Raw genomic sequence first — 22,229 nt, 5'->3', positions numbered from 1 at the left:
TCCGCGGAACTTGAAATTATTTTAGGTGTAATTAGAGTAAATTGATCTATTACACTTTTTTTACCTATTTATTAGCTATTTTTGTAAGCCCCAGTAATACCAAGTGTGGGGCGTACGTATACCAGATTCGATATTATGACTCATCTGGATATCTACCAGCAAAGACTAAAATTGAAATTCTTTTAAGCAGGAATAGAGTAAATTAATTAAGGATACATCAATCGAAAGAGTTTCAACACCTCAGTCCAAAACTGTAATTAGATCTCAAATCGGTCAAGAGATGACGGAGCTATGAGCTAAAAGTTTGTATTTGGAAAACTTTGAGTTGTTCTATGAGCCTTTCTGCTGTGGCTAAAACGTTTAGTGTTGTGTTTAACTACATATTTATCAAATATATGACGTTATTTGGCTCTATGTTTTGTTAGGCAAATTAAAGTATGTCAGTGTCACCACTTAACGTCATATCTTATATCTAAGTTCATGAGAAATTCTATGAATTAAAGCAGTTTTGAAGAAACAGATTTAAACTTTATTATTTTAATAATAATTTATTTTGAAAATAAACCGAACTGTGTTGTAACGTGGAGTTTTCAACGATGAGTCGTCATAACGAGTTGTGATGTGACGTAGAGAATTCATCGATGATCCATCACAAAAAAAAAGTTTGTTTGTTTGTTTTATTGAATTTTGCACAAAGCAAGCTACTTGAAAGCTGTCTACACTGGCCGTCATAATTTTGAAGTGATATGCTATAGGAAAGGTATCTAATAACGCTGTTCACCGTCTAATTTTGGGCTACTCTTTACCAACGTCTAATTAGAATGTCCGTAACATTATAACGCATGCAAACTTTAGACGGACACGATCATTCTACCCACAGTTTACAATTCTATCGCTACTCTAGATCGCTTATCGTAACAAAACGAGCTACGACATGAAACATTCCTTGGTCAGTCATCATGACAAACAGTATTGTGACGTGGTTTGTTTGTTTGTATAAAGTTAGGCACAAAACTACACAATGAGATATCTGTGCTCTGCTCACCACAGGTATCTAAACCCGGTTTCTAACGTTGTAAGTCTGAAGACATGCCACTGTGCCACTAGGGGGCTATTAAAGTGGATTTGTTTTTTTGGAATTTCGCGCAAAGCTACACGAGGGCTATCTGCGCTAGCCGTCCATAATTTAGCGCTGTAAGACTAGAGGCAAGGCAAATAGTCATCATCACCCACCGCCAACTCTTGGGTTACTCTTTTACCAACTAATAGTGGGATTGACCGTAACTTATAACGCCCCCACGGCTAAAAGGGGCGAGCATGTTTGGTGCGACGGGGTTTAAAACCCGCGACTTTCAAATTACGAGTCGAACGCCTTAACCAACCTGGCCATGCCGGGCTTTGTAAAATGGAACTTTCATCAGTGAGTCGTCGTAACGAACTGTACTATGAAGTGATCCTTTCATCTATGAGTTATCGTAACAAACTGCATTATGACGTGAAACTTTCATCAATGAGTCGTTATAACAAACCATATTGTGATGTGAAAGTTTCGTCAATGATTCGTCATAACGAACCGTATTGTAAAATGGTTCTTTCATCAACGAGTTATCGTAACAAACCGTATTGTGACGTGAAAGTGTGTTTAATCGTTGAGTTATCCTAACGAATTGTGTTATGACATGGATTTGAAATTTTCCTTGTGACTAAAATGTAAACAAGAGTGTGATTCGTCAGAATTTGTCTTCTTTACGACTCTTACTTCTATCACACGTTCCGTGTGCTGCAATCTAAAGTGTCATTAAAAGTTATAAACAGTTCGATAAGATTCAAACTAACTTACCAGAACAAAGGAATCAAAATTAGCAGGGATATGATGTGTAGCTGCATATCAACACAGAGATACCACAAGTGGGGAAGGCACTAGAATAAAAGAAACATAAATCTGGTTTAAACGCAAGTCTAAAAGTTAATAATTCACTAGTGAAAGAAGTACGACCCTAAAGTTTTATCATCTTGTACTCCAACTTAAACAGTTTTTATTGATATGTTAGTAGACTCCTATGCATGCACTGTTTCAATGGCTCTCAGGACGTCTAACCGATATTCAGTTTCAGTCCACGTTCGTTGCAATATGCCCACAGTTACAGTAGCGATGACATATGTTATTCTCGTCTTTAGCCTTGTGATGTATGCCATAGGTGTGCGATACACGATAACCTTAACATACCCCCATACTTCTCTCCTAAACTGGCGTATACTTTTACATTGCACCACAAGCTCATAGTTGGTTTCTGCAATCCAAACAACGCATTGAGTCTTTCTTCTTTTCTGTTTTTTTGCGTGGTTGCCATTGTACAGAGTAGCACAACTCGCTGGAGTAAAAAAAAAGAAAAAATAGTTTAGTTTAGGCTACAATATGTTGTAGCCTGTGTAGTTGTATTTCCTTGGTTTTTAATTATTAATTTTTTTAAATTGGGTGTGTGTTTTCTTATAGCAATGCCACATCGGGCTATCTGCTGAGTCCACCGAGGGAAATCGAGCCCCTGATTTTCGCGTTGTAAATCCATAGACTTACCGCTGTACCATCGGGGAACTTTTAAATAGGAAAAATAATATTAGACACCCTGTGATATCGAATATAGTGGTATGAAACATTTACTCTACTTCTGTTTGTTTTTGAATTTCGCCCAAAGCTACACGAGGATTATCTGTGCTAGCTGTCCTTAATTTAACAGTGTAAGACTAGAGGGAAAACAGCTAATCATCATCACCCACCGTCAACTCTTGGGCTACTCTTTTACCAACGAATTGTGAGTGGGATTGACTATTACATTATAACGCTCTCCGGGTGAAAGGGCGAGCATGTTTGGTGTGACGGGGTTTCGAACCAGCGACCGTCAGATTATCAGTCGAGTGTCTTAACCACCTGGCTATGCCGGGCCTGTTCGGAAGTAAACAAATGGTTTTATTTGTAGTAAAATACGACATTAAGTATAATTTCTTTTCACAAAACTTCTTTGTCAAAGAGAAATTAGAAACTACTTATGGACTTGTTATGTTCTATATTTTTTTGAAAATGATTTATCATTAAAGAATTCCATAATAAAGAGAAATGGTACTGCTAACACGAAACTCATGCACGTTGTCTTTAACAATTAAACAATAAATTAGCGAAAAGACGTATTGAGGATTCATAGATTACGACCCCTTGCAGCAAAAACGTTGGTAGGCCATGAGGGTGACGGTCCAATTGAATTACTCGATCAGGTCAGGCAATAGTATCCCAACAGATGGAGATTTGGAATAGCTGCCCTACAACTATGAGGAGAGAACCTTTGTTTAACATAGCATGAAATGGTGATACAAACATAGAAGGACCAAGGACTTACTCTGTATTTGTGATCCCTCCAATTGCTGATATAGAGAAGAACTGCCCACCAGGATTCTTTACAACGTTCTGTTTCACTCCGCACGTGCATGTCCCACAGAGGGCCAGATCCCAGTCCTTCCATCAAGATCAGTAGAGAAATGACCATCATTAGTGGTGGAGTCAATCTGTCGGGAGGGAAAACATTTCACTAATACAAACAGCTTAATTTTGAGTTGATGTAGGCTCATAACGTATGAATTTGTTATTGTTTTTAATTAAAAAGAGTTGTTATATTCGTACTTTACTCTTATCGTACTTAACCCTAACGTGAAGTATTTTATCCTGTCTTGAAACGAAATCTTTGTTAAAACCACACATATTAAGAGTTAAAATATGTTAAAACCGCATATTGAGAGTTCGTTGGAAATGCTAAGGTCTCTAATATTTCCTCTCCTCTTTTGTGCGTACCCACCACCGGTATCGAAACCTGGTTTGTAGTGCTATAAGCCCGCAGAATTACCGCTGAGCTACAGTTATAGTATTGTGTTGATGGTTGTTTTATATATATATATATATAATTTCGTAATAAATCTGATAACGTTTAGAGTCCATGGTGCAGCTAAGCTCTTAGCAACAGCCAAACCAATAACCTATAGGTTACGGAAAACTTAAATTTATCTTTAATGCTGTTGCTTTCACGAAAATTAAAGTCAAATTATATTAATGTGCTTATCTTGTTTAGTGTAGGTCCTCACTGACAGTAATTAAAATCGTAATTGGTAGAATTATATTTTGTCTCATAAGTAGAATGGTGAGACTACGCTGTACGCTAAAGCATTGGAACTACATTCTGAGGTCACAATGCAGTTAAACAAATTAGTAAAGTTACGAAACCACCTTATCTGGTATAACACAGTAGCTAGGATGCTCGATACATGAACTGCGAGCCACGGGATTGAAACCCCTTGCCAAACAGGCTCATGGTTTTTAGTCGTAGGAGGGTTGTAATGTTACGGTAAATTGCAACATTTGTTGATAAAGAACAATGCAAGTTTTGGCGGTAGATGTTGTTGATTAATTACCTTCTCTCTAATCTGAAAACTTCAAAGTAAGAAACGTCTAGAGCAGATAGCGCTAAAATAGCTTTGCGCGAAATTCAACAAACAAATAAACATAATAAGCAAACACGTCAAGGTGTGTACATTTTAATGGATTTTTAAAAACACACAAGAAACATCTTATACATTTCTTCAAACGTATATAGAGAGAAAAATACAAATTTTTATCAGTAGTGCAGAAAATCGATTCAGTGACCTAATTTTAACCTTCTAAAGGGTAGATAAACTCTTCATGGCCTCTGATGAAAGTAAGCTAACTACATTTAGTAAACTATATAAACAGGTTTATCTGCGAGTTTATTATGTCATGCACTCCAGTGGCACGGCAGCATGTCTGCGAACTTTCAACGCTTGAAATCGGTTTTTCAATGACCCTGGTGGGCAGAGTACAGATAGCCCACCGTGTTGTTTTGGGCTTAAAGTTCAAACAAACAAACAAAATGTAATGTCAAAATTTGTGATACAACACAAACTGATGTGTTATTCATTTACATAAATAATTGACTTTGTTTGACAATTTAGGATTAAAAAAATTCTCTTTCACCTAGATATTTTACACTCTTACACAGTCGCTTATGGATTAGCCTGGAATAGTCGGGTGTGTCTTTCAGCGACTCAATAACACACCAGTACTAGACAAGCTTAAGTGTCATAGTCTAGCCCTAAAAAGGAGTATTGGATAATTCCGTTATTAATTTTGAACTGACAGACTAAAGAGAGGCCCAACATAGACAGGTGGTTAAGGCATTCGACTCGTAATCCGACGTTCGCGGGTTCGAATCCCCATCACACCAAACATGCTCACCCTTGCAGCGATGGGAGCGTTATATTGTGACGGGTCAATACTATATTCGTTGATAAAAGAGTAGCCCAAGAGTTGTCGGTGGGTGGTGATAACTAGCTGCCTTCCCTCTAGTCTTACGCTGTTAAATTAGGGACGGCTAGCGCATGTAGCCCTCGTGTAGCTTTGTGTAAAATTCAAAACAAACTAAACTGTCTAGACTAGAGAGAAGATACCTAGTTAACACCACCCACTGATAATTCTTGGGAATATGTTTAGCAACGAATAGTGAGAGAGATTAAAATATTATAACGCTCCTCTTGTTGAATAGGCGAAAATATTCGGTGACAGGTTTAGATCTCGAGGTCTTCAGATTGCGAACTGAGCTTCCTAATTACCAGCTCATGCCAAGTTCTCAAGAGTTTTAAATATTGCAGTTATAAAACCTCAGTTGGTTTATAACTTGTTTTTCATTTATTGATGAACTGTAATCCAAACAAGTAGTATAAATATACTTTAAAGAAGACTAAATATATTTATTTATGCTTGGTTGTTTTAAAATTCGCACAAAGCTACACGAAGACTGCATGCGCCAGGCGTCCCTGATTTAGTAGTGAAAGACTAGAAGGAAGGCAACTAGTTATCACCACCTTCCGCCAACTTTTGGGCTACTCTTTCTTACCAATGAATAAAGGGATTGGTCATGACCATTGTAACGGCCTCCACGACTGAACGTGCGAATATATTTGTTTGGGCGGGAATTCAAACCCGCGACTTTCAAATTACGAGTCAAGCGCTCTAACCACCTGGATTTTAACATTATTCACTCTTCAGTGACTCAGCGATGAGAGTTATGACTTACAACGCAAAAAAGGGTTTCGATACCCGTGATGGGCACACTATGGATAACTTACTGCACAGCTTAACAATAAAAATAATTTAACAATGTCACTGAAATGTGATATAGTTTATTGTTACACAAATTATATCTTGACACAACGCGTCAAATCTATTTCCTTACTAATTTTCTGAACGTAAATAATAGTAATACTATAAAGAATTAAATCAGTAAACGTTTTTTTCATACCTCCAGTATCTGTGGAACAGGAACAATCCATAATTCATTTTCCCTCCGGATCTCGTCAGATGTTTCAAAGTGACGTATGTCACTAATACACCACTGAGAAATAAAACAAAATTATTGGTGTTGCAATAATTACATTAGTGAACATACGTTCACGTCACTCAGAAGTAAATTACAGATAGGCTTAGCTCACATTGCTCAGAAGTAAATCAGAGATAGGCTTAGCTCACATTGCTCAGTTCTCTGTGTAGCCTTGTATTAGTTCTCTGTGTAGTCTTGTATTGGTTCTCTGTGTAGTCTTGTATTGGTTCTCTGTGTAGTCTTGTATTAGTTCTCTGTGTAGTCTTATATTAGTTCTCTGTGTAGTCTTGTATTAGTTCTCTGTGTAATTTTGTATTAGTTCTCTGTGCAGTCTTGTATTAGTTTCTTGTGTAGCCTTGTATTAGTTCTCTGTGTAGCCTTGTATTAGTTCTCTGTGTAGTGTTGTATTAGTTCTCTGTGTAGTCTTGTATTAGTTCTCTGTGTAGTCTTGTATTAGTTCTCTGTGTAATTTTGTATTAGTTATCAGTTTAGTTTTGTATTACTTTCTGTGTAGCCTTGTATTATTTCTTTGTGTAGATAACATGAAGAAAATATAACTTTATTGCTATAACAATGTAGATAACATGAAGAAAATATAACTTTATTGCTATAACAATGTAGATAACATAAAGAAAGTATAACTTTATTGCTATAACAATGTAGATAACATGAAGAAAGTAAAACTTTATTGCTATAACAATGTAGATAACATGAAGAAAATATAACTTTATTGCTGTAACAATGTGGATAACATGAAGAAAATTTAACTTTATTGCTATAAAAATGTAGATAACATGAAGAAAATATAACTTTATTGTTACAAGAATGTAGTTAACATAAAAACCTGTAACTTTACTGCTCCAACAGTGTAAGTATTATAAATATCGTTCATTATTTTGTTCAGGTATTCCTACCTTAGTGAAGGGCATAAACCATATTCAAGTAGGAAGACAGACAATTTTTATTTTAGCAAACGTTTCTATATTGGAGGATCTATGAACGACACATTTCGAAATGTTAAAGAAACGGTTTTTGTCTCGCTTATATGTAGTAAATAACTATGGTTTTGTTTGGAGAATAATATAAACGGTGAACGTAAAGTTTCGTTGCAACAACAGCGATGACAATACAATACAAATATGCTAGTTAAGCGCCCTTGCTACAGATATTCTAATAACATTTTAATCTGTTTACCTTAAGAAGAAGAAGGTATCTACGCTCACCCAGCCATTCAGTATCACCTCAAAAGCCAGATCTTCTGTTGAATTGTTAAGATCGTTGAGACTTCCTGCATGAAGAGAGGTTTATCCGTTTAAAACCGGGTATTTTGTGTCTTACATTACCGCTTAAATACAGATATAATTTTATTTTACGTCATTGTTAAATTACTGATATTATTTTCTTTTAAGTCACTGTTAAGGTACGGGTATTCTTTGTTTTACGTCACTGTTAAATTAGAGGTATTTTTCTGTTTTTGTCTTCGGAGAGAATAGAATATCCTATTGGCAAACTTGATTACTAAGAGTCTCAAATATTTTAACTTTGGTTTGGAATAAAGTGTATGACAAAAAACATTATAAGGCTTTTTAGAGTAAATATAGAAATGTTATTTATAAGAAATTATGAAAGTTAAACAGTTAAGATTTTCGGAATTTCTTTGTTAATTGAAAAACAACTTTGCAGGCGTACGTATGACACAAAACAATTCACGCCATTGTAATGAATCAAAATCACAAATGTTGTTTTCTTGTACTTATTTAAGGTTACCAGGATAATCGAAGCTTATTCATGTTAATAAATAAATATATTCGATTTGCTTGTACTTACGAAACGTTATCAAGATGGCCCAGGCGTATGTGTGACACAATATAACCCACGTTATTGTGATGAATCGAATCCCATTCAAAGCTGGTAAGCTCCCTGGCTTTTGACTCAAGTCAAATAGATGCTTCCCATTGGAATAGAGAGAAAATGCTACAAGCGACTGAAACACTTTCCCTAAATAGAATTATTGTCGTTTATTGTCGACATCAAAATAACCAATTGAACTTAGGGTACGTTACTTTGAAGAAAACACTCATTTCATCAAAAGAGATATCTTGAAAAAACAAGAAAATTACACTGATATACAAGACAACATTACATTAATATGCGAAATTATAAAAGTGATTCTTTTCCTAGTTTGACTCAGAAAATTTCCGTGTTTAAAACTTGACTGCATATGTACAGGTTTTGAAACATCACACAGCCTCACGTGTTGGGAAAGTACATTTACCGTTCCTGGTGGAAAACACAAATCTGTTAACTAAAAACGTCGTAAATTCTACACAAAGCTAAGAGGGTATTTATTTTTATTTTTATCTCGTATTTCGGCTTAGTTTCGAATAATGTTTTAAACCGGAATTAAAACCTAGCGACTGAATGTTTAAAAATGCAAAGTTAGCTTGCATAATCTGATTGCTAGCTATCAGATTATATGTTGCAGTCGTAACTTCCTACTTACTGAAACAAATAGGACTGTCGTAAAGAAGTGTTTAAACATTCTAAAATGCTTTAGTTTATAAAAGATAGGATGAGAACAACAGAAACTGCAACAAAAGTACAGCGAGGAAGTGTACAGGATATTTCAACCATAAACAAGTTCGTGAGTTCAATGGCGGACTCAGAGGGTTGGCCAAAGTGGCTATTCGTCCCTCCAAATCTGTCACTGGAATTAGAAGTTAGTCTGAGAGTTTATAAAAAAACAACAACAGTGAGAAACAGTATGATAGAAAAACAGCCATGGCTAGAGTACTGAAAGTTTCCTGTAAGAAGACAAACAAACCACTCAATAGATGAAACTTGCTGTGTTCGCCACAAGGATAGAAGCTAGAATTATAAGGTTGTGAGCTTAAAGCTTAACCACCAGAGGAAAGATATTTTACTTGCTGTTGTTTTATTAGTACAAATACAATAAGCTATCTACACTCTGTCTACTTCAAGGAGGCCAACCCTAGATTTTAACGATGTAATACCCTTAACTTATCGCTAACTCACTGAAGAGGGAAGACTTTTTTAGTCATTACAACGGGTATCGAAACCAGATTATTAGCGTTATAAGCATTCTGGCTTACCGCTGACTCACTAAGTGGTAAGTTATTTTAATAACAGTTGACAAGAAAAACGTAAATAAGGGAGGTAAACTCTGGTTGTGCCAGTTTCCACCGTAAAACTCAGCAGGCTACATCAAACTTAACGGTTTTCTTTTCAGGCGACTGTAAATCGTATGTTATGAAGATAAGAGTGTAATAATGTATTTGTAACAGCGTTTTAATGACTTTACAAGTTAAAATATATTTACCATTATTTCCAATCTTCGTCGTGAAGCTATTGTTTTTCTGTTTTCCACCATAAGATCTAAGCAAGTCCAGGCTTGTCCCGATGGTAACTAGAAGGCCAAACACAGCCAAGACACATCTATTCACAGACAAAAAATCAGTTAGTTGTGTGGTGTTAAAGGTTTATTCAAAAGCGTCTTAGTGAGGGAAAACAAAAATCCAGACTATGTTTGTTTTAATGTTCTTTGAGAATATATGTCATTGATATCTATCGCTCTTTTCTAGTTATAACGCCCCTGTAGAAGAGGAAACTTAATGATGACTTAAAACGTTAAGGTGTTATGATCGAAGTACGAAAGATTCTTAACATTTGGCATAGTGATTTGGATTGGTAAGTTTTATTAAAACAGTAAGTTGTTTTTTTTTAAGCACTGATAATATCTTCGTTTAATGTGGTTTATTTTAATAGAAATATTTTAATTTTCTTAATTACTGCACTTTTACTGTTGTTCTTTTGTACTACTCAACTCTTTAATGTCAATCTTATTTGATGTGTTTGTTTGTTTTTTGAATTTCGCGCAAAGCTACACGAGGACTATGTGAGCTAGCCGTCCATGATTTAGCAGTGTAAGACAAGAGGGTGTGTGTTTTTCTTGTTCCAAAGCCACATCGGGCTATCTGCTAAGTCCATCGAGGGGAAAAGACTAGAAGGAAGGCGGTTAGTTATCACCGCCAGCTCTTGGGCTACTCGTTCACTAAAGAATAGTGGTATTGATCGTCACATTATAACGCTCCGGACGGCTGAAAGGACGAATATGTTTTGTGCGACAGGGGATTTGAACCCGCGACTCTCAGATTGCATATCGAACGCCTTAACCACCTAGCCATGCCGGGCCTTGTCCAGTGTGACCCATTTTCCTAATTGTCCATTTTGAGTTTCCCATTGAGAAGGATTAAGTGACTCTATAAGTACTCGTTAATGTATTTTTTCTACGTTTTATCAACGAATAGTGGGATTGACCGTAACGTTATAACGCCCCCACCTGGCCATGCTGTATTTGATGTGAATATACACTTTACAACTTATACGAATGTAGTTTTACATGATAACATAAAACACATAGAACTGACAACAGTGTGTGAAAATAAGCTTTTTAAAAATGTGTTCCTGTTTCACTCGTAGGTTTTGAATGTTTTCCAACATTAAATCTTCTACCATAAGCGACGGAAAATATTCGAATTGCAGGGAGAGGGGTTAATGTTAACCAGAAGCATTGAATTCAGGACAAAATTAGGGTGCACGTGCCTCTCGTGAACTCTCTTCCACATCCAGCTCTTGTGTCTTTTGAAGTAACGTTATTCAAGTTTGTTTGTTTTTTACTTTCTGGAAACGATAAAACTAATGCTTTTTTGTTTGTTTTGAATTTCGCACAAAGCTACTCGAGGGCTATCTGTGCTAGCTGACCCTAATTTAGCAGTGTAAGACTAGAGGGAAGGCAACTAGTCATCACCAACCACCGCCAACTCTTGGGTTACTCTTTTACCAACGAATAGTGGGATTGACCGTAACATTATAACGCCCCCACGGCTGAAAGGGTGAGCATGTTTGGCGCGACGGGGATGCAAACCCGCAACCCTCAGATTACGAGTCGCACGCCTTAACACGCTTGGCCATGCTGGGCCAAAACTAATGCAGAGAACGTCTTTTACAGCGATTGATAAATATTTTAAGACTATATTATTTCCTTATTAACAATGCTTCCAGGGGACAGGCACGCAGGATTTTGCAAACCTAATTTTTTCAAGTAATTCGGGATCGTTAACTTATTGGTTAATACTTTTACCAAAATTTGATTGTTCTAAAAGCAGGCGATTGCCACACTCCTTGTGAAAACTAGATCCATGACTGACCACAAAATAGATATTGGCATTTAGTGAGTAAGTGTACTGATAATTAATACAGCAAAAGCAGAAAATGGCTTGTCAGTACCAAGTGCGTATGTGAGGTACTTGTAGGAAATGCTCTTGATGTTAGTGTGGATGCAACGGTTTGGATGCAGAGATCAAAACGACATGAAAATCGCGTGGGAAACAGCCGTAGAGCAAATTAAAGAATTAATCACGGTGTTCCGTTGGAGAGTGACCAAGATGAAATGTCCAGTGATATTTCTGAGGATCCCCTGGATTTAGTGACACCGAAGAAACGACCCAAGTCATCCAAGAACTGAAGTGTGAAAGCAAGGCATCGTTGTAGTACTTTAACAGGGCGTTGTAACGATGCCTATTTTAATTCGGCAATTCTTTGGTATCGAATCTACAGTGGCATCAAACTCTCCAAACGAAGAAGTTCGACGGAAGGCATCAAGTTTCAGTGATTTTTACAACAACAATCGATTGCTGGTGTTCTGCACGACTGTATTAAGGATTGCATACACTATGTTACTCCCAGGAGATCCAGGTGGTCTTATGAATGTGATTGGAAATGACATTTGTAAGAAAACTAATGATACAAAACCATTCTCATCTGTCAACAATGTACAACAAACTCTACCAGAGAAATGTATTCAGAGAAAAGTTGTACTTGCACTGCTATGTTAGTTGACGACACTCAAACAAGTGAAACGGAGATTGAAGATTGTAGAACATTCTTTTGAAACAAACTAGATAACACTTTCGTCATTGAAGTCTGGGTTTCAGCTTGAACCTACAATACGAACTATCCAGCATTACTGTTAGCCAGCTGCACTAAAAGTGGTAAGTACCATTGGTCAAGGTGATGATAATTATCCTACTCATGCCAAGGTCAGGACCTTTGTGTCTACGTTAAACAAAAAACAAAAATGACAACAAATAGTCAAGAACACAACATGCTATGTTTGAGCCCAGCCAAGAGGCGGAAAGGGTAAGTTTACACCATAACACCACATGTACACCTTTGGTGTCCACCAAAAATACTAAATTTACTAATACATACTTATGGGGAGTCGTAAACTTGCGGTAGCGTCACTGAATCTGGGAATTTTTTTATCGTAAAATTTTATGTGGAATTTTAATTCAATCTGGAAACACTAAAAATAAGGTTTAAGTTCATTTCAGAATCATAATGTATATTAAAGTCTGTCAAATAGCCCAAATCGTGGGTACCTGGTCCGTGAAAGCACTGTTAAATTATGAGTGATACACAAATACAAAAGTGCACGCTTACACGACAGCAGTTTGACTAGCGTCCAACCTTACTGGTTCTTCCACGTGACAACTAGAAACAGAAGTCTTTGCAAGTATATGTTGGTCCACTAATAATAACAATAATAAAGCATTAATTAGTAGCAAATGTTTATAACACATATCTTTTAAATAAGTGTAAAAATACACACACACACATATATATAAGGAACAAAGGGTAAAATTTAACAAGTACACTCTCATTTATTCTAAATTAAAACACCACAGGTTTAAACATTTTTGCAAAATAAAACTTCATTAAAATGGAATTTGTTTGATTGGTTTGTTTTCATTTCGTGCAAAGCTACACGAGGGCTATCTGTGCTAGTCGTCCCTAATTTAGCAGCGTAAGACTAAAAGAAAGGCTACTCTTTTTCCAACGAAGAGTGGGGTTGGCCGTCACATTATAACGCCCCGATGGCTGAAAGGGCGAGCATTTTTGGTGTGATGGGGATTTGAGCCCGCGACCCTCAGATTACGAGTCAAGTGCCTTAACCACCTGGCCATGCCGTACCTTACAAAGGGAATTAAGTCCACTAAGGAATATGTACATGTTTTGGTGGTTATATACCATATCAATAACGTCCAGGAATCTCCAAGGCCTTTTCAGATGAAGTTTTATTTGCAAAATATCTAGCTTCGCGGTACGGTTTCAATTTAATTAACTTTTCTATGTATAACTGCTATTTAATTTCTAATATATTTTTTTAACTAAAATAACTACTCGTATGTGTACATACGTGTTCAAAAACTGATTCATAAATACTTTAAACAGTTTGGTTACTCAGCTTCTTAAACATTTTCAGTGACAAATGAATTTTAGGCTTAGTTCAGTTGCTTTTTTGTGTGCTTTCTTATAGCAAAGCCACATCGGGCTATCTGCTAAGTCTACCGAGGGGAATCGAACCCCTGATTTTAGCGTTATAAATCTGCATACTTACTGCTGTACCAGCGGGGGAAAGGTTGCTTATGAAATGTCAAACTTAATAAATCGTCTTCCAATCGGCATGGTCGGGTGATTAAGGCAGTTGCTCCGTTATCTAACGGTCGCGGGTTCAAATCTCTGTCACCCCCCAAACATACTTAACCCTTTTAGCCGTGGGGCCGTTATAAAGTAACGGTTAATTCCACTAGTCGCCGGTAAAAGAATAGCCCAAGAGTTAGCGGTGGGTGATGATGACTAGTTACCTTTTCTACAGTCTTGCACTGCTAAATGAGGGAGGGATACTGCAAATATCCCTCTGATAGCTTTGCGCGAAATTCAGATCATATTTTTCCTCGTTTTCTCAGTGTCAGTATGTGCAAAGAACAAAACACAGATTTCTCTTTTTCTTTGAATTCGAAACTGAAAACTGGATAACAGTCTTCAAAACCTGTCGAGTTTTTCAGCATTACGCAGCATAAGCTGATTTTCCTGGTTCATTTACTGTTTTCTTGTTTCTTTTTAAAATTTATTTCCTCTTACGTTCTGAACACGTGTTATTTGGCAAATTGTGTAAGTGAATCATTGATTTTTTAGCATTATTTCTGCATTAATGTGGTAAAAAATAAAATATGAGAGCATCACTGACGTGATATACAAATGTATGTATGTGAACTAAACTTAATGAATCAAATAACAGAGGTCTTCAAATTTAAACGTAATAAAAGCTGTTTTAGTTTTAGTAACAGATTTTTTGTAATTCAACTACGGAAATTTCGAAAATAATTATTTTTTTTTTTATAAATCGGGAAGAAAAGAAATTTTGACTTTGATCACATTATTATTTCATTTGTATTATTGTTTTGTATTATTATTATGATTGTTAAGAAAAATACAAACAAACCGAAGTAATTCATTCTGATTTTGTGTATGTGTGAAATACACGTCTTTTAGTCCCAAACTACAAGCTGCAGACTTTTTTTACGTATTACATTATAACGTTTTGTGACCAAAGCTGGTTTGGTTTGTTTTGAATTTCGCGCAAAGCTACACGAGGGCTATCTGCGCTAGACGTCCCTAATTTAGCAGTGTAAGACTAGAAGGAAGGCAGCTAGTCATCACCACCCACCGCCAACTCTTGGGCTGCTCTTTTACCAGCGAACAGTGGGATTGACTGCACAATATAACACCCCTTGGCTGAAAGAGCGAGTATATTTGGTGTGGTGAAGGTTCGAGCCCGCGACCCTTAAATTACGAGACGAGTGCCTTAACCACCTGGCCATATCGGGCCGGAAAATACCTGTACGTGATATTTTAAAGATATCCCAAATGATTTCTGAGTTACATAAGCACTGGTAATAATACTTTTGTGATTTAACTAAAGCACAATAATGCATAAAGAAAAATTCACAATTTAGGTATTTGTAATTAACATAAAGTTGTCGTTAAATTTTATATAATTTTATATAAAATTGTTGGTACTTGGCGAAACTCCATAAGTATAGAATTTAAAAGAAAAACAATAAGACTCCTTTCACAAAAGATACTGTTTTATAGGCTTGGTTTAAATTTGTTTTTTAAACTCACTTTAATGTCACATAAACAAATGCAGAATCGTATAAATTATCCAAATCGAGAAACACGAGTTAAAATAAACATTTCTGAGACTTTTGAAACTAGTGATTGTATAAGAAATTTCCTTACCATTCTTTACCATTTCTTTCACGTCACTTTCTGTACAGGTGGATGGAACACAAACACCGAACATAAGGTTGAAATAATAGAAGAAGTGGGCATAGTGACTCAGCTCCAGAAAGACCTCAAATATCAATACATTGTTAGCAAATTTCAAAAGTGTATGTGAAAGATATTCGTTTGATTAAAAATAAGCCATAAATATGCAGAAATAGATATTTTGAAGTTACGTTTATTAATTTAATTTTTAATCTACTTTTATATTAACCAAAGCTAAAACTGAAAGTTTCCCAGTAAAAATATTTGGGAGATTTGTCCGTTGAGCTTAATAAAATTAATTTATGTTTTATAATAATAAATTATAATACTGATTGCAACAAATCTGAAATACAACGAATGCTAAATGCAATATATCCTTAAGTATTCATAGATTCTAAGCTTTCGCAATTTGATTTGTCATAATCCATCACAATTTGATTGTCCATAAACTGCTACAATGTGATTTTCCGTAAGCTGTTATTGTCTGACATTTCGTAAGATTTCATAATTTGATTTACCCTAATTTGTTAGCCCGGCATGGCCAGGTGGTTAAGGTACTCGATTCGTAATCCGTAATCCTTTCAGCCGTGAGAGTGTTGTAATGTAACGGTCAATCCCACTATTCGTTGGTAAAAGAGTAGCCCAACAGTTGACGGTGGGTGGTGATGACTAGTTGTCTTCCCTTTAGTCTCACATTGTTACATTAGTGACGGCTACTGCATGTTTGGTGTGACGGGAAGGGGAGACTAGAAGGATGTGTGTGTGTGTGTTTTCTTAAAGCAAAGCCACATCAGGCTATCTGCTAAGCCCACCGAGGGGGCTCGAACCCCTGATTTTAGCGTTGTACGTCAGGAGGCATACCGCTGTACTAGCGGGTGGCGACACTAGAAGGAAGGCAGCAATATGACACTGCTCACAGCCAACTCTTGGGCTACTATTTTATAAACGAATAGTGGAATTGACCGTAACATTATGACGCCCCCACGGATGAAAGGGCGAGTATATTTGGTATAATGGGAATTCGAACCCACGACCCTTAGATTACAAGTCGAACGCCATAACCACCTTGCCATGCCGGACCTAAATGTCTAGCTACTTCAGAGCGATCAACGATTCTTGTGTTTTTGGAGAAGAAACGTAACCGTAGACATTTTAATTACCCAACTACAACTGTGAATCACTTTTGATCAAATACAGTGAAACTGTGTGTATATCGGTTTTGTAGAATATGTAACACTATTGCTACTATTCATTCTTTTTAATAATTCAATAGACAAGATGCTTACGATAATTGTTTGTTTTGGTTTCTTTTGAATTTTGCGCAAAGCTATACGAGAGATATCTGCGCTAGCCGTCCCTAATTTAGCAGTGTAAGACTAGAGGGAAGGCAGCTAGTCATCACCGCCCACCGCCAACTCTTGGGATACTCTTTTACCAACGAATAGTGGGATTGACTGTCACATTATAACGCCACCACATGTTTGGTGTGAAGGGAATTCGAACCCGCAACCCTCGGATTACGAGTCAAGTACCTTATCCACCTGGCCATGCCATAAAATTCAACCCATCACTCTATTCCCTTTATGGCTTTGAGTTTGGGTGAATTATAGTTTAATTTTGTTACTATCTGAGGCTATTAACAAGGAATAGGGCTCTACGAAATTGGTATAAGTCCATGACAAGTGGTCATTCGAATAAAAGAGTGGACTTTGTATTGTAGAAGTGACCATTTGGAGAGTTATAACATTAAATGAAACCCTCGTCAGCAAAGAAAGTGTAATTGAAATGATTTGAATATCCTCTTGCAGTAACGCCATCCTACGCGAGACAACAACTGGTTGGTTATGATTTTTGTTTTTTATCAGATCTTCTTCAGAGATAATTATTGGTACTTACGCCACTTTCAAACAGTGAAGTGTTTAGAGCTTTGGTCTTAGCTGAAACCCTTTTTGGTTTCTTAGGAAGATGAACGTTTCCTTCAATGAGACAATATTTTCCTCGAAACTCTTCATTATCTCCATATCTGTTTAGAACTCTTATTTTCACACATTCGTCGTAAGCTCCTAAAGCCATAAAGGTTCCTTCTAGAAATCCACTTGGAAGCTTCCCCATCGCATCTACCACTACAAAAATAATCACTGAAAGTTAATGAAGGTCAAAGTTTAAATTTATCGAGTTATTAATTAAGATTAACCTATTGCAGTGATTGTTTTCACCTTTCACAACTGGATTTCTTCTCTGACACTAAAAATATGATTTTACTTTCAGTATTTGCAATAAAAGTTATTACAATTTTTAAATAAATTCCTAAAATTAAAGATAGAGAGACAGTTCTATTTATACATCTTAAATCAACTATGTGTGTGAAGATAGTATTCCAGATCTATCTTTTCTTCCCCAGAAGTCACTGCCCAAGAGGCATTTCGTACAATATCAAAACATCTCATGTGGGTGAAACTATGAAAGAATAAAGTTAATCCGAAACGATACTTATGTTTCTTAAAAGTTAGGATTTAAACACCGAAAGATATCTAAGCTTTTTTTTTTCTTTATTCTTATGCACAAAGCTGCCCAACTAGCATTGTTATGTGCTCATCACGGGTGAGTGTACGACTCATCACGGGTGGTACAGACATTAGGCTTTTTAGTTTCGGATGTTTTAATATATTCGGTGTTTAAATTGTAACTATCATAACCAAAAGCTTTGTTCTTCTCTTCTATATATATGTATGTAGTACTGGGAAACTGGGCACTGTTATAGACATGCTACGAAAATAACTCCATAAGAATGTAAGCATATGAACAAGAAACACAAACCATATACATTTTAGCTCACTTGGCATATATGAATAGGAAAAAAACATATATTTTAAGTCACTTGTTATATATGAACAAGAAACCATTTACCATGTAAACCATAAACTATACATTATGTTACATTGCTTTCAAATTGAGGACTTATAACCCTAAAATTCACGTTGGGCTATCTGTTGTGCCCACCGAGGGAAATCAAACCCTTGAATTTGGCATTTTAAATCCGAAGTCTTACAGCTATTCCACCTGGGGACTGAGCTCTGTCCATCGTGAGGAATCGAACCCTGGAATTTAGCTTTGCAAGCCTGTAAACTTATCACTAACCCACCAAGAAATTGTATAAAGATAATATTATAAAAACACTACTAAAAAGTCACTAAAATGTTTTTTTTTTTTCAAACTAACGCTTATTTATAAAATTTAAATACTTTTTTGCAGATAGCTAAAATTCTTGATGACAAGAAACCCACTTGAAATAGAAATGTATCTCAGAATAGCTGGTATGGGTATTCACACTTTTACTGATAAGGAGAGAACAATGTTTCGACCTTCTTAGGTCATCTTCAGGTTAACAAAGAGAGAGTTTGCAAATGACCGTCGGGGGGCACATGTCTTAGAGACGAGAGTCTAAACAAAAACCCAAAATTAAACCAATATAAAGGAACACCTTTATAGCTATAGTAATTAATAACCTAACATTTAACTGTAGCGCCTCCTACAGTCTCGTTTCTAAGACATATGTCTGGCAATGATCACTTGCAAACTCTCTCTTCCTAAAACTGAAGATGACCTAGGAAGGTTGAAACGTTATTCTCTCCTTTATCAGTAAAAGTGTTGATACCCATACCAGCTGTTAGGAGATACAGATAGCTAGAATGTTTGATCTAAGTCATTAATTTAGAACATTAGGTTTTAGCACTTTCAAGTTTTGCAACAAGAGGGAATCCTAAACAGCTCTGGCATTTGAAATTCTTTTACAGAGAACAGAGTTAATTGATTCTTGAGACCTTTCTTTTGTTTTTATTAACATTTTTGTGTCAACAATACCAAGCGTGGGGAGCGAGTACACCCAATTCGATTTTATTACTTACCGGGATATCTACCAACCTACCCTCAAACTAAAATTATTTTAAGCAGGATTAGAGAAATTTAAAGTATGTGACCTTGAGCGTGGTTGAATACAATTAAAAGGGTTTGACTTCGTGAGTCCAAAACTGTAATTAGATTCTAAATCAGTTAATATATGGCGGAGCCATAAATTAAAAGTTTTCACAAAGCTACACCAGGGCTATGTGCGCTAGTCGTGCCTAATTTATCAGTGTAAGACCAGAGAGAAGGCAGCTAGTCATCACCATTCACCGCTAACCACTCTTGACTAATCTTTTGTCAGCGAATAGTGGGATTGATCGTCATATTATAAGGCTTAGAGAGTGATCCTTTTTTAGTGTGACGGGAATTCGAACTTGCGCCCCTCAGATTACAAACCAAGCGCCGTAACCACTTGGCCGTCTCAAAGTATAGTGATGTCAATAGGCTTAAGTGAAAGATTCCATAGTATTGTCAATAGACATGGAAGGTGTGTGTGTTTTTGAATTTCGCACAAAGCTACTCGAGGGCTATCTGTGCTAGCCGTCCCTAATTTAGCAGTGTAAGACTAGAGGGAAGGCAGCTAGTCATCACCACCCACCGCCAACTTTTGGGCTACTCTTTTACCAACGAATAGTGGGATTGACCGTCACATTATAACGCCCCCACGGCTGAAAGGGCGACCATGTTTGGCGCGACCGTGATTCGAACCCGGGACCCTCAGATTACGAGTCGCACGCATTAACGCGCTTGGCCATGCCGGCCAGACATGGAAGGAACTTCTACAGTTATGTCAATAGACTTCAATAAAAAATTTCAGTGACGTCAGTAGACTTTAGAGGAAAATTCTTTAGCAACGTCAATAGATTTAACAGGAAAATTCGTTGAGAAATAATTCCACACGAAAGGTAGCTGAGATAATTATTGTGTGTCTGTGGCACAATTCCCTAACACGCTGATTATCCTGGTATAAACAAATATTCATGCAGAATGTCTTCAAGATATATATATCAAACCAAATAAATCCTTTTGTTCAAAAGCCCGAAAACAAGTGTGACAATCCTTCCAAGTAGATTTGTGTGAAAATTCTCAAGAAAATATTCTATTACAACAAAATATTTCATAAACTAAAGTGAACATATCCATACGATATAAATATTAATTTAATTATAGATTTTCTCACTGTATAGTTAACATAATATATTTATAGATTTTTACTGTATAGTTAACATAATATAATTATAGATGTTTTCACTGTATAGTTAACATAATATAATTATAGATTTTTCACTGTATAGTTAACATCATATAATTATAAATTTTTTCACTGTATAGTTAATATAATTATAGATTTTTCACTGTATAGTTAACATAATATGATTATGTATTTTTTCACTGTATAGTTAACATTATATAATTATAAATTTCTTCACTGTAGAGTTAACATAATATAATTATGTATTTTTTCACTGTATAGTTAACATTATATAATTATAAATTTTTCACTGTATAGTTAACATAATATAATTATAGATTTTTCACTGTATAGTTAACATAATATAATTATGTATTTTTTCACTGTATAGTTAACATTATATAATTATAAATTTCTTCACTGTATAGATAAAATAATATAATTATATATTTTTCACTGTATAGTTAATATAATATAATTATGAATTTTTTCACTGTATAGTTAACATAATATAATTATAGTTTTCTTACTGTATAGTTAACATAATATAATTATAGATTTTTTCACTGTATAGTTAACATAATATAATTATAGATTTTTTCACTGTATAGTTAACATAATAATTATAACTTATAGTTAACATAATATAATTATATATTTTTTCACTGTATAGTTAGCATAATATAATTATATATTTTTTCATTGTATAGTTAACATAATATAATTATAGATTTTTTCACTCTAAAGTTAATATAATATAATTATATATTTTTAGACTGTAGAGTTAACATAATATAATTATATATTTTTTCACTGTATAGTAAACATAATATAATTATAGATTTTTTTCACTGTATAGTTAACATTATATAATTATAAATTTTTTCACTGTATAGTTAACATAATAAAATTACATATTTTTCATTGTATAGTTAACATAATATAATTATAGGTTTTTTCACTGAATAGTTAACATAATACAAATTATAGATTTTTCACTGTATAGTTAACATAATATAATTATAGATTTTTCCAATGTATATTTAACATAATATAAATGTAGATTTTTTCACTGTATAGTGAACATAATAAAAATTATAGATTTTATTCACTGTGTAGTTAACATAATATAATTATACATTTTTTTACTGTATAGTTAGCATAATATAGATATATATTTTTTCACTGTATAGTTAACATAATATAAGTATATATTTCTTCACTGTATAGTTAACATTATATAATTATAGATTTTTTCATTGTATAGATAACATATAATAATTATATATTTTTTCACTGTATAGTTAACATAATAAAAATTATAGATTTTTCACTGTATAGTTAACATAATATAATTATGTATTTTTTCACTGTATAGTTAACATTATATAATTATAGATTTTTTCACGGTACAGTTAACATAATATAATTATAGATTTTTCATTGTATACTTAACATAATATAATTATAGATTTTTTCACTGTATAGTTAACATCAAATAATTA

The 22,229-nt window shown here is 35.1% G+C and overlaps 1 protein-coding gene across 4 annotated transcripts in view; it reads right to left on the bottom strand.

The window, feature by feature from the left end:
* Positions 1-22,229, bottom strand: part of LOC143243663 (nose resistant to fluoxetine protein 6-like) — a 43,430-nt gene that overhangs the window by 11,089 nt on the left and 10,112 nt on the right. For 3 of the 4 annotated variants that reach the window (XM_076487312.1, XM_076487303.1, XM_076487296.1), the window contains exons 2-10: positions 17,526-17,752; positions 15,600-15,714; positions 12,957-13,044; positions 9,775-9,890; positions 8,262-8,432; positions 7,629-7,722; positions 6,357-6,449; positions 3,390-3,555; positions 1,841-1,920 (exon numbers count right to left, since the gene is read on the bottom strand). In XM_076487312.1, the coding sequence (XP_076343427.1) occupies positions 1,841-1,920; positions 3,390-3,555; positions 6,357-6,449; positions 7,629-7,722; positions 8,262-8,432; positions 9,775-9,890; positions 12,957-13,044; positions 15,600-15,714; positions 17,526-17,741 (1,139 nt within the window). In that variant the 5' untranslated portion in view covers positions 17,742-17,752. Of the gene's footprint in view, positions 1-1,840; positions 1,921-3,389; positions 3,556-6,356; positions 6,450-7,628; positions 7,723-8,261; positions 8,433-9,774; positions 9,891-12,956; positions 13,045-15,599; positions 15,715-17,525; positions 17,753-19,802; positions 19,822-22,229 lie in introns of those variants that run through there. The other variant, XM_076487320.1, reaches the window with a different exon arrangement.

The sequence above is a fragment of the Tachypleus tridentatus genome, chromosome 2 (genome assembly GCF_004210375.1).
Source record: "Tachypleus tridentatus isolate NWPU-2018 chromosome 2, ASM421037v1, whole genome shotgun sequence".
In the NCBI taxonomy this organism is placed as follows: Eukaryota; Metazoa; Arthropoda; class Merostomata; order Xiphosura; family Limulidae; genus Tachypleus; species Tachypleus tridentatus.
This window is presented reverse-complemented; position numbering and strand designations above follow the sequence as displayed.